This window comes from Sus scrofa, chromosome 2 (genome assembly GCF_054392235.1).
Source record: "Sus scrofa isolate SSC_HxYL_T2T_F1_AM1 chromosome 2, Sscrofa_HxYL_maternal_Yorkshire_Landrace_v2.0, whole genome shotgun sequence".
Classification (NCBI taxonomy): domain Eukaryota; kingdom Metazoa; phylum Chordata; class Mammalia; order Artiodactyla; family Suidae; genus Sus; species Sus scrofa.
The window spans coordinates 100318462-100330462 of NC_139384.1; the positions used below are offsets into that span (position 1 = coordinate 100318462).

Below are 12001 nucleotides of genomic sequence, written 5' to 3' on the forward strand. Positions count from 1 at the left end.
GGCTACAGCTCCGATTAGACCCCTAGCTTGGGAACCTCCACATGTCATGGGTGTGGCCCTAAAAGGACAAAAGACAAAAAACAAAAAACAGGTGTTTGAAGCTGCTCATGCTGAGGTCCATCAGCCCTTCATAACTAAAACTCTAGCTTCCCACTCGACATTTACCCTCTGGATCATATGTTTTGAAAGTAACACTTTTACAGTATTTTAATGATATCTGAATGAAAAACTTTTAATAAAAAGATAATTCCTTGAACTGTAAAAGTGAATACATTCTAAAAAAAAAAAAATAGTCTTACATGAGCAAGACTGAGTAAAGTTTACTTTAAAGTGGGTTCAAGTAGGAGTTCCCATCGTGGCTCGGTGGTTAACGAATCCAACTAGGAACCATGAGGTTGTGGGTTTGATCCCTGGCTTTGCTTAGTGGGTTAAGTATCCAGAGTTGCTGTGATGTAGGTTGCAGAAACGGCTCGGATCCCATGTTGCTGTGACTGTGGTGTAGGCCTGTGGCTACAGCTACAATTAGACCCCTAGCCTGGGAACCTCCATATGCCGTGGGTGTGGCCCTAAAAAGACAAAAAAAAAAAAAAAAGTGGGCTCAAGTACACAATCTTATGCAGTATTTTAACACAGTGGTGTGCATATGGTGGGCTGAGATCTTGGTTCAAATCCTGACTCTATCTTACTGGATATATGGCCTTGGATGAGTTACTTCAGCTCTCTGAGCTTGTTTCTTCATTGTAAAGTGGAGAAAATAATAGTTCTTACTTCCCAGGGTACTGGGGAGGTTAATTAGGTAATGAATGTAAAGCATTCAACAAACAGTGCTAGGTACCTACCAAATGTTCAGTGGAAGTGGGCTATCCTTAGTACTAATAATGTCTTCTGAATCCCAAAAGATTTCCATGGCTGATATACTCAATTTCTAATTTTTAGCTGATGCACATCTCCACAAACTGAGATCATGTTCCTTCACTTCCAGGGATGAACAACCATCGACAGATTAAAATTCAGCACAATGCCAAAGACAAGTTTTAGTTGAATGCACCATCTAGTGGTATACATTATGTGCAAGAACCTGGAATCTGCAAAAGAAACCTCTATGAAATGTCAGGTTCTTGGCTGGCACTTAGAATGCTAAGTGGCTGGTTAAGAATATTATGGTATGAGGAACACTATCATATATCTTTTAGGAAACTTTCTCTCTTAAAGACCTGGAGGATTCAAAAAAATCTTTTAAAACTTTCCCCACCATAAGACCTAGGATATCTGTGATATTTACCATACCAAATTCCAGTATTCCTACAGTATTGACTTTAATCTTTACTCTTAAAATAGGGTCATTTTCTAGCTTACTTTAACAAGCATTGCAAAATATTTATTCTTCATTTAGTTAGCAAAACATAGGAGCATCAACTACATATCAGGCAACGGGGATACAATAACTTATTACAAAATGCATTATGCAATTATAAATTTGAAAAACACCATAAGGAAATATAGACTGCTATGAGTGAGCACTAGGGATTGGCCCAGTTTGGGGAAAGGAGCTTTGGAAAGCTTACTTGAGAATTAAATGTTAAAAAATCCTTGAAGGGTGAGGAGATGTTAATTGGAAGAAAAATAGGAGGAGAAGCATACAAAGTGAACAGCATGCTTAAAGGTAGAGACAGAAAGATGCACGTGGCATTTGAGAAACTGAGCAAAGAGTCCCATGCAGGGAGCTCAGGAAAAAGGGGGAGCTTGTGCAGGGTGAGGCTAGAGAAGTAGGCAGACACTTAACGTCTTGTTTATGAGTTTGAAGTTCTTCCTAAGAACGATGGGAAACTGGTGTTCCTCTTGTGGCTCAGTGGTAAGGAACCTGACTAGCATCCATGAGGAGGTAGGTTTGGTCCCTGGCCTCCCTCAGTGGGTTAAGGATCTGGTATTGTGCTGTGGGGTAGGTTGCAGATGCAGCTTGGATCTGGCTTGGCTGTGATCCCCTAGCCTGGGAACTTCCATACTCTGCGGGTGCGGCCCTAAGAAGACAAAAACAAAACAAAAACAATGGGAAACTATGGAAAGGTTTAAATCAGGGGAGCAACAATCTGGTTTACATTTCAAAAGCTTGCCTTGCTAAGGCTTGGAAAATGAATTCGAGGGAGTGGAGCAAGAACAGATGCCCAGATCAGCCGCCAGTAATTCAGATAGGACATGATGAAAGTTGGAACAAGAGTAGTAGTATTAGTGATGAAGTAGACAGATACTTAAGAGGTAAAAATGGATCGACCATGGCAATGGGGATGGGAGCAGTTGCCCTGGTGAACTCAGTGGATGCCAATTTTTACAACAAGCAGGAATACTGGTGGTGGCTGTTGCGGGGAGGGGGCGTTGTTGAGCTAAAGAGTTGTTTGGGAGACTTGGGTTTCACTCTTAAAAAGAGAACATCTTTGGCTTCACGGGGTGTTATTTCAGGTTCATCCTTAACTAGCACTGCGCAGGCCTAAGCGGCTCCATCCTCCATCCAAGAGGGCGCCAAATGTCCTTTTCGGATTTCTATAACAATGATCCACTGCCACTGCGCTAATAGGTTTACTTTACCTCTGTTTGAAAAGATCTAACTCTCTCCCAACGCCAATTCCAAAGAAATGTTTGTTTTATTTTTCAAGTCCAGTACAAAGATCCCTTGTCAAGGAAAGCTCTTTCGGGCCTCCCTCACCCCACGAACCCTCCCACCCATCTCGCTCACTATGGTGTGCGTTCCACACAGCACAGATTGTGCACTCTTCATCTTTGCGCCTCCACCTTCCAACACAGTGCTCTTCAAACACCCGGCGCTCTACATTTACCAATTAGCCACATTTACCGGCGCTGAGAAGTCAGCGCCGTTCAGGTGCACCTCCACCGGGGCCAGCCGATTGCCCGCCGGAAGTGACGCACCCTCAGGGCCCACGTACTTCCTCTACAGGGTGCCGCCTCCGCTGCCGCCGCGGCAGGGGTACGGGTTTCTCTGGCCGGCCAACTCAGCTGCCCTGGAGGATTCGTGCATGGTAAGAGGTTGCGCGCCGGGGAATGAGGTGGTACGGGCCCCTAGTTTGTTTCTGAGGACCCGGCGGAAGGGCGGAGGGACTGGCGGCTAGGTCCCTAAGGGCCCCCAGGCGCCAGTTGGGGCCGGGGCACCCGGCTCCCCGACCGGCCTAGGGTGTCGGCGCCGGGACCGGCTTCAGCTGTAGGGAGCTGGCCGCTTGGCCGGCGTGTCCAACCCCTGTGGGGCCATTCGGGCGAACGGTGTCAAGCGACCGGGTCCTCGGAGCTTCCCCTTCCCAGATGCTCAGGGAAAGGAGAAACCATCTCCTCTTGAACAGTTCCTGTCCCTACTGTGACAGACACAGGATCTGCAGCGACGAGTGTGCGTGCGTGGTGTGAAGTGGCGTGCCGCGCACGGCCCACGCCTGCTTATTGGCTCCGCCCCACAGCTCTTGTGGCAGGGAGGTTGTGGCAGCAGCTGATGTTTTAACACTGGTTGGTGCACAGGATACTGCCCTAGAAGGGAGGCGGCTTCATAATGGAAAATGATTGGAAACAACCAGGCTGGACGTAGCTTACACTCTGGAGGAAGATCTAGTATTATCACGTGACTGCAAACACTTTTATGTATTTTACTTCTCAGTCTGCCGCAGAGTTGTAATGACAAACATCACGTCAAAGGAGAGGATTTGTGCAGGCTTACCACTTTACTATGCAAATTGCTTGCAATGAAATGGCAGACCCAGCGAGAAGATTGAAAGAAAGTAGACTTTCGACTTAGAGATAGGAAAAATAAACAGCTGGGAAAACTGCAGAATTGGGGGAAAGTAACTTCATTTACTGTATGATTTAATTTTGAAAATAATGTAGTTTCTTATGAATTGTTTTCCAATAGGAAGCAAGTATTTATATCCCTGTTTTTGTTGTTTGTTGTTTTACTGGTCTGATAGCTGTGGCAAGGGCTAGATTTATATTACAGGCATATTTCCCCAGTGTGTTACATAATTAAACATGTAGATATCTAAATGAAATAAGTGACTTAATAATTAAAACTTTGGGAGGTCCTGTCGTGGCTCCCCGGAAATGAATCCCACTAGGAACCAGGAGGTTGCCGGTTTGATCCCTGGCCTCATCAGTGGGTTAACGTATGAGCTGTGGTGAAGGTCGCAGATGCGGTAGGATCTGGCCTGGCTGTGGCGTAGGCTGGCTGGACCCCTAGCCTGGGAACCTCCATATGTGGTGGGTGCGACCCTAGAAAGCAAAAAATAAAAAAATAAATAAAAATTAAAACTTTAACATATGGGTATGTGTGGTATAGTTATAGACATAGTTCTTTTTTTTCTTGGAGCTGATAACTAACGGTCATGCTTGTGGTAAAGATTGATAAGGTACCTCTGATGAAGCCATGACAAGGTGGGCACGAGTTACGACCACACAGAACAGAAGACCCTTCCCTGCAACATCATGGGAGGACATGAAGAAGGGATCCCTTGAGGGGAAAAGCCAAAGCCCACCAAGGAGTAAACAACTTGAAGCCAATAGGCTGTCTCTTAAAAAGGACTCACCTCAAGCAAAACACAAAAAGAATAAAAAGAAAAAGGAGTATTTAAATGAAGATGTGAATGGATTCATGGAGTACCTAAGACAGAACTCACAGATGGTTCACAATGGGGAGGAGATAGCAGACAGTCAGGAAGTAAGGCAAGAAATTGCACTTGCTTTAAAGAAGGACAGTCGCCGGGAGGGCAGGCGATTAAAACGACAAGCAGCAAAGAAAAATGCAATGGTAAGATTATCACCTCTTCCAAAATGTTACTTTCTATGGCTAGAAACTATTATTCATACCTCCACATACATATTTTAGCAGAGCCTGATTGCTGTGATGTATTAGCTTTATAAGGAATATTTTTGAGGGCTCGTCATAACACTAGAACTATGTTAGCACTTTCTCTATGCTAGGCCGCTTGATGTACTGATTAATTATCACAACACAGAGAGATGGTGGCTTTATTTCTATATTATGGGTAGAAAACACTGGTGTGCGGATAGGTTAAGTATCTTGCTGAAAGTCACTTAGCAAGTAGCAGAGGAGAAATTCAAACCCAGGAAAAGGTGTTAATTAGAATACTGGCTGGCACTGTATAAGTGGGTGTGTTATTAAATGTGAACCTAAATGGGCTGCTAACTCTATGCAGTTTAGCCAAAAAAAAAGAAAGAGAAGGTATTTAATCCCGGAGTCTGACTTTAAAACCTCTGTTCTTACTCCTTAGTAGCTCTTTTTCAAGCAGTCACTAAAAAAAAAAAAAAAAAATCCAAATAAGGGGGGAGGCTAAGTACAACAGGTAGGTATGTGTAGTTCCTTTTGATATTGGAAAGACTGTCCTTTTGTCTATCCATGAAAAACTGAGGCACAAGAGAAGAGCTAGTAAGAATCACTGGTTAGTAATATAGCAGAGGAACAGCAGAATTAAAACTCCTTGCGATTTTCCCTAGTCATTGCTCCTTCCTTCCCCATGTTACACTGAGGGGAATGCTAGAGGCTGCAGGTTTATTTCTGTGGAGCTAAGACCTAGATTTTAAACTGTGTCAGAGATAGGAAATGAAATACTTGGTATAATTCTTTCCCTTCTCTAGCAAGGGATTTTTCCAGCAGGATGCTACATTAGAATCAGGATGTGTTGCTATTTTATGGTTTAAAAGAAATTAGAATTACTAAATGTAGAGCATTATTTGCAGCAGCGCAGGCTTGAAATGTTACAGCCTCTATAAATGTGGCTTCTGATTATTTGAAAGATTAGTTTTATGCAGTATCATATTTAAAGTTTCTTTTTTTGAGATAATAATGAAATGTTCCTTGTGGTTAAATTTGGATAGTCATTTCTGTTTGGATCAAACAGTTATGTTTAAATTGTACAATTATTTTTAAATAGTTTAGTTAATTTTACATAAAGGTTATTTAAAGATAATTTCATTGACATAGACATGACAGTGTCAATGCACACTTCCCTGCATAGGCAGTGTTAAGGCAGTGAATCACATACTTTTCAAAAAAGTTCAGTGGTTTGACCTTTTAAGAGAAGTTTTATGGTTGTAGTTAAGGGAGATGACGTTGTTTTAGGGAAAAAAAGAATGCTTTATATTAAAGCGTATGCTTTAGATAGTTTTTCATTTTTTCGAGACCCTTCAACTCATTTTTTTTTTAATACCTCACACCAAGCATCAGTTCTTAAAGTTAATAAATTGATTGACATCTAGAAATTTAACAGTCTGCTCTCCACAGTCCCATCTACATTAAATTTATGGATCATTCAAGAGGTTTGTATTTGAAGTTTGTATTTTACAGATAAAACCTTAATCAGTAAACTGTCAGGTTACTAGAAACTACCCTGACTTCACCAGGAGTCTAAGACTTCTTAGGTTGGTAAGCCAGTTTTTGGTAGTAGCTTTTCCTGCAGTTGTAGAATAAATGCATTTTCTTCCTTTGGGCTAGCTTATTCTAAATATAAAAGTTAATAAGGAATAAAGGGACTCATTTGTTTTTCCAAGCTGTTATTAAATAGGAAAAAAAGAAAGTGAGGGTATAGTTGCAGAATATTATGTTTTATTTTGCCTGCTGAATTAGCTTTTTTAAAACCTTGGGCATATTTTGAAAAAAATAATTAAATGATGAACTATTTGTTATCCAAAAATACACCTTTTTCCAGTTTAAATAAGATAGTTTAAATATCTACCATCTTATGATTATGAGTGATGTTCTCATTCATTGCAGCAAAGAATATCCTCCAAATTGCCAGATAGTATGTAAAGCAACCAAATCATTGTTTAATGTTATGCTGGAGCAAAATAATTCATCTTAGAATTATACCTTTAAAAATGTGTATATATTCTAAAATGAAACCTCTATATTTATGAATATGAAGGAATATGTATTAACAATATAAAAATTATAAAGTGTGCTTTTTGATCTGAAATGTATCTTATGATTTGAATCATAATTTAAATGGATTATTTGACCCAAATTCATTCAATTATGTGAACTTTAAAAATGAAAGTATTAATTTTGAGTGATAATTTTTATGGTCATTGTCTGTCTTCTCCAGAAAACTCAGTTTTTCTAGTTATAGACATCCCCATTAATGAAATGAATAGTCCATATTTGCTTAATTCATTTTAAGCAATTATCTCCTACAAAGACATTTATAACTTTGTGTCTGAGACTGATAGATTTATGGATTGAGAATTTTCAGAGGCAGTGAAACCCTCTGATGGAAATGACATTTCTTACGGTTTAGGAATATATGAAACATTTTTTCTGCAGATAAAATAACTGAGATTTCAAAAAATGCTCTAGATAACTTCAAAATGAGAAATGTTTTAAAGATATTTTTGATGACTAGAATTAATAAAGCCAGTGTAGTGCTGCAGTGTGGAAACTCAGGTTTTGTTTTTCCAGGTATGTTTCCATTGCAGACAACCTGGCCATGGGATTGCAGATTGCCCTGCTGCCCTTGAAAATCAAGAAATGGGCACTGGAATATGCTATCGGTGTGGATCCACAGAGCACGAAATAACCAAGTGCAAGGCTCAAGTAGACCCAGCTCTTGGTATGTTTCTTTTTCCTATCATTTTTTCCTGTGTTTAATGGGGAAAGTGGCCAGTGGATAGTCAACTGCTATTTTTGTTGTTGTTGACAGGGTTTGTTAGGAGTGTGTCACCTAATATTTTGAAATCAAGTGAGATTAAACTTTATGTAAAAAAAAATGTTTTCTACTCAGTATTTTAAAATAATATGAATTACATGACTTATATATAACTAACAACAGGAGCTGTTGATTGTTACAGGTGAATTTCCTTTTGCAAAATGTTTCGTTTGTGGGGAAATGGGACATCTATCCAGATCTTGTCCTGATAATCCCAAAGGACTCTATGCTGATGGTGAGTACTGTAATGCCTATAGGTCAAAAATGGTGAGTCATCGTCCAATTGCGATTTAATTTACACTTAACCAGTTTTTAAATACATCACTAAATAAGTAGCAAAACCTTACGAATTTAGTTGTTTTTATCAAGCAGTTTTCTGTGTACTAAACTTGTTGTGTACTGCAAATTGGTATTTTTAATACATCAAATCAGAAAATACCGACATGTGTATTTCACACTCTTTGTGCTTGCTTCAGCATCAGTTGTGAGAGTATGTTATAAATATGTACTTTTAAGCAACTGAAGCAAAGGGCTTATTTCTCAAACTAATATAAGATTTAAAAAATAGTGTTGAAAATTTAATCTCAGCCTAGTGTGCCATTTTGGGTAGAAGGGTTGGTATACACTCTTCATATTTATGCTAATTTTTGTTTCTGAATGTTTTCCTTAGTTAATTGTCTGTCATGGGACCATGTAACTTTCTTACCTTGAGCTCAGTTAATGTGTTAAGGTGCCCACACTAAAGCCTGTGATATTTAAAGCTTTAAGGAGGAAGTTGTCATCCAGTAATGTGAGCCGTTTATTTATGTGATGCTGGTACCATCAGGTTCTGGACACCTCTTGTGTCATGTCCTTTGTTCCTTTGCAGGCGTCCAATAAAATGCTTTTACTTTGGAGTTAGACCAGTTATAGCCTCAGCATTACCACTCGCTAATTGTGGGACTTTGGCCAGATTACTTTTCTCATTTCACTTTCCTTACCTGTTAAGTGCAAATGAGAAAAAATTATATCTCGCAGATTGCAAGATACACATTTTTTTGACAGTGTAGTATCTCTGAACTCAGTGTATCTTACTATTGATGGGTGCCACATAATTGGCAGTTTTTCTTTTCCAGAGAGGTATGTAAAATAATGATGCATCTTATAATCAATGGTGTCTTAGATTTGACATATTAGGGTGTTTTACCTTGAAGAGTTATGAGAATTAAAATATATTGTTCAAGTGCCTCTTCTCTTTCACTATGGCATCTACAGCAGTAAAGAGTCCTGGACCTAGAAAATGCTCAAAAGTCCCTTTTGGTTTTGAACTTATGAAACAGAGCATAAAATATGACTGGTGAACAAAGACAGCTTTGTATGGTCCACCAAAATGGCTAGATATAAAAACATGTAGCAAGGGGAGTAGATCACACGGAAGTGAGAATTCATCTAGGTTTGTATTCTGTAGGATCATTTTTCTGAGTAAGTCGCTTAACATTATAGCGTGATCATGCGAATGCTTAACCCTTAAGCAGTAATGTTTGACCATTCACTGAAAGACTCATTTGAGAGACCAAATGTATTGTAATTTACTGTCCTAGAATGTTGCTTGAAGTAGGCAAGTAGGCATTTTTATTAGAATTAGGATGCCTGGCGGATAGATGGCAGTGAAACAAAAGTTACGTGAACTCCTTTTGTAACTGCCCACTCCTGTCTGAACTGTACAGCAGAGCAGTGGTTCCTCACCTCTTTGGGGGTCATGAAAGAATCATCTGGGAGTCATCTGACCATTAAAGAATCTGATTAAAAACTATGGGCATTCTCCTCAAAAAATGCACCCACACAAAATTTTGCAGAGGTCACAGACCCTTGACCATGTAACCAAAGTCTAGGCTTCCATGTAGTGGCTCTTGGACACTCCAAAGGACGGGTACCTTCTGTCATATCTCTTTTCCACTTTTCCCTGGAAGGCCTGGAGCAAGAAATGGTGGGTAGGTACAGTTTAGTCCTCTATGAGGTCAAGAGGAATAGACAACAGACTTAATAGGAATAAGTTTGTGGCTCCAGCTGCCTTTACAACGTGACAAGGTTATGAGGACCATATTGTATATGAAAGACATTAAAAGCCTTAAGTAAGTATGAGAGGCTTTCCATAACTTTGTTCTTTTTATAGGTGGTTGCTGCAGACTTTGTGGCTCTGTGGAACATTTTAAGAAAGACTGCCCGGAAAGTAAGAATTCAGGTGAGATCTCTGGCTCTCTAGTTAGATGGGGTAAGATTAATATTCCTCACCTCACTGAGGCACAACTGATTTAAAGGCTGGCTGGTTTCTTTCTGCAGTGATGACTTACCATTTCTTTATCAGCAGTAGACACAGTACTAACTGAGCATCAGCTGCTGTTCTCCAGTGGAAGAAAAAAGTGACCCGTAAGCTCCAGAGGACCCTGATTTTATAAAGCATCTTATTCATAAACATTTGTATTTGCTAAGTAATGTATTTAATAATAGAGCCAATTCTGTTACTTAAAGAAAACTATGGATTCACTAAGAGAAAATAAATGTGAAAATAACTTTCAATATTTTTATGACTGAGTATCCTCTGGTATGCTCTGAAGAAACCTATAGGATTCAAAGTTGGTTGCAAAAACTGGCAAAAATATTAAAATTGTGTTATACACACAGCATCTGGCCAGTTATGTTTTCTTCCTAATGAAACACTTCTCTTGGTCATCAAAAACTTCATAAATGTTCACCAAACCTAAGGCAGATTTTTAGGGCCACACCCACAACATATGGAGGTTCCCAAGCTAGGGGTCTAATCAGAGCTGCAGCCGCTGGCTTACGTCACAGTCACACAACACCAGATCTGAGCCGCATCTGCAACCTACACCACAGCTCAAGGCAACCCTGGATCCTTGACCCACTGAGCGAGGCCAGGGATCGAACCTGCAACCTCATGGTTCCTAGTCGAATTTGTTTCTACTGTGCCATGATAGGAACTCCGACAGTAGTGCTTCTTAAGGAGAAAGCACATTTCTCTTGGTAGCAAATATTCATAGTACCGCACAAAGAAGTCTGTCCATTCTTTCTTCCTACCCCTAGCATTTGAATTTGAAAACCAAGAGTTCTTGTTTTTACAGTCTTGTCTAGAAGAAGTTGAAAGAAGCCTGCAACATTGTAGGCAGTGAGATTGAAATGATGAAGTGGAATTTGAATTCTCCCTCCTGGGAGGATTGCCACTTCCCAAATGACAAGACTGACAAGCAGATGTTGTTTAATTTCACAGGTGGAATCTTGTGCATTTAAAACTGATGCTTCATAAGTCTTGCTGTTTACAGACTCTTGGAATTCATTGACTCTGTAATGATGAACTCTGAGAAAGAATAAAAGAGCTTTCTCATCAGTTTGTGCATTGCAAAGCAGTTGCTGCATTTCCCTAATTGGGATGAGAAATTGCCTGTGGTACTCTGAAATCAAGGGTTATAATCAATTACAGAATTGCTCACTTTCCTTTATTGATGGAGTCGTCTCTCCTTGTGATTATTCATATCAAAACTAGTTCCTTTGCTAAACCAGTAACAATATTCATATCAAAACTAGTTCCTTTGCTAAACCAGTAACAATCTAAGTGGATTTATTTGATGACTGGTTTTCTTATATTCTGATTTTCCTGTTCCTTTGCAGATCAAATGGTCACAGTTGGTCGCTGGGCAAAGGGAATGAGTGCAGACTATGAAGAAATTTTGGATGTGCCTAAACCACAGAAACCCAAAACAAAGCTACCTAAAGTTGTTAACTTTTGATAATGACTGGTACTGTTGTTAGCTGCCACTTCTTTGGTAAACATTCTGAATTGGGCTTACTTCACAAATTGGAGCTAGACTCTCTCTTGGAGGCGGCTTGTATTATCGATATCAGTATAAGCTGGGTGGGGTCAGGTTGTTCCCTGAGTTCTGTCCATTGACGAGTACTTCTCCCACTGTTTGGGGAAAATGGCTGAAAAAAAGTATAAAATGTTCAAGTTGGATTCTCTAAAAGTATATATTTTTAACAGATAAAACTTAGGTGTAACTAAGTGGTTATATACCTGATTGTAACAATCACCTTTTTCTTAAAAATTAAATTATGCATTAATATGAACCATCCCTAAATATAGGGTAACTGCTTTGTACTTGGAAATGAATTTTTGCCGACATAATTTTCTTCATTCAAAGTATCAATTTATTATTATATTAGAATTTATAATTGCTATAAAATCTGTATTTTAAAAATATTTAATAAAAACGCGTTTGCTATTTATTTTTCTGAATACCTAA

At 39.5% G+C, this 12001-nt stretch overlaps 1 protein-coding gene across 1 annotated transcript; it reads left to right on the forward strand.

Moving 5' to 3' along the window:
- Positions 1–2939: 2939 nt before the first annotated feature.
- Positions 2940–12001, forward strand: ZCCHC9 (zinc finger CCHC-type containing 9). The gene is given in 6 exon segments (NM_001244220.1): positions 2940–3029; positions 4386–4792; positions 7460–7610; positions 7849–7941; positions 9859–9927; positions 11370–12001. Coding segments are annotated over 5 exon segments (813 nt in total). The 5' UTR covers positions 2940–3029; positions 4386–4411; the 3' UTR covers positions 11489–12001.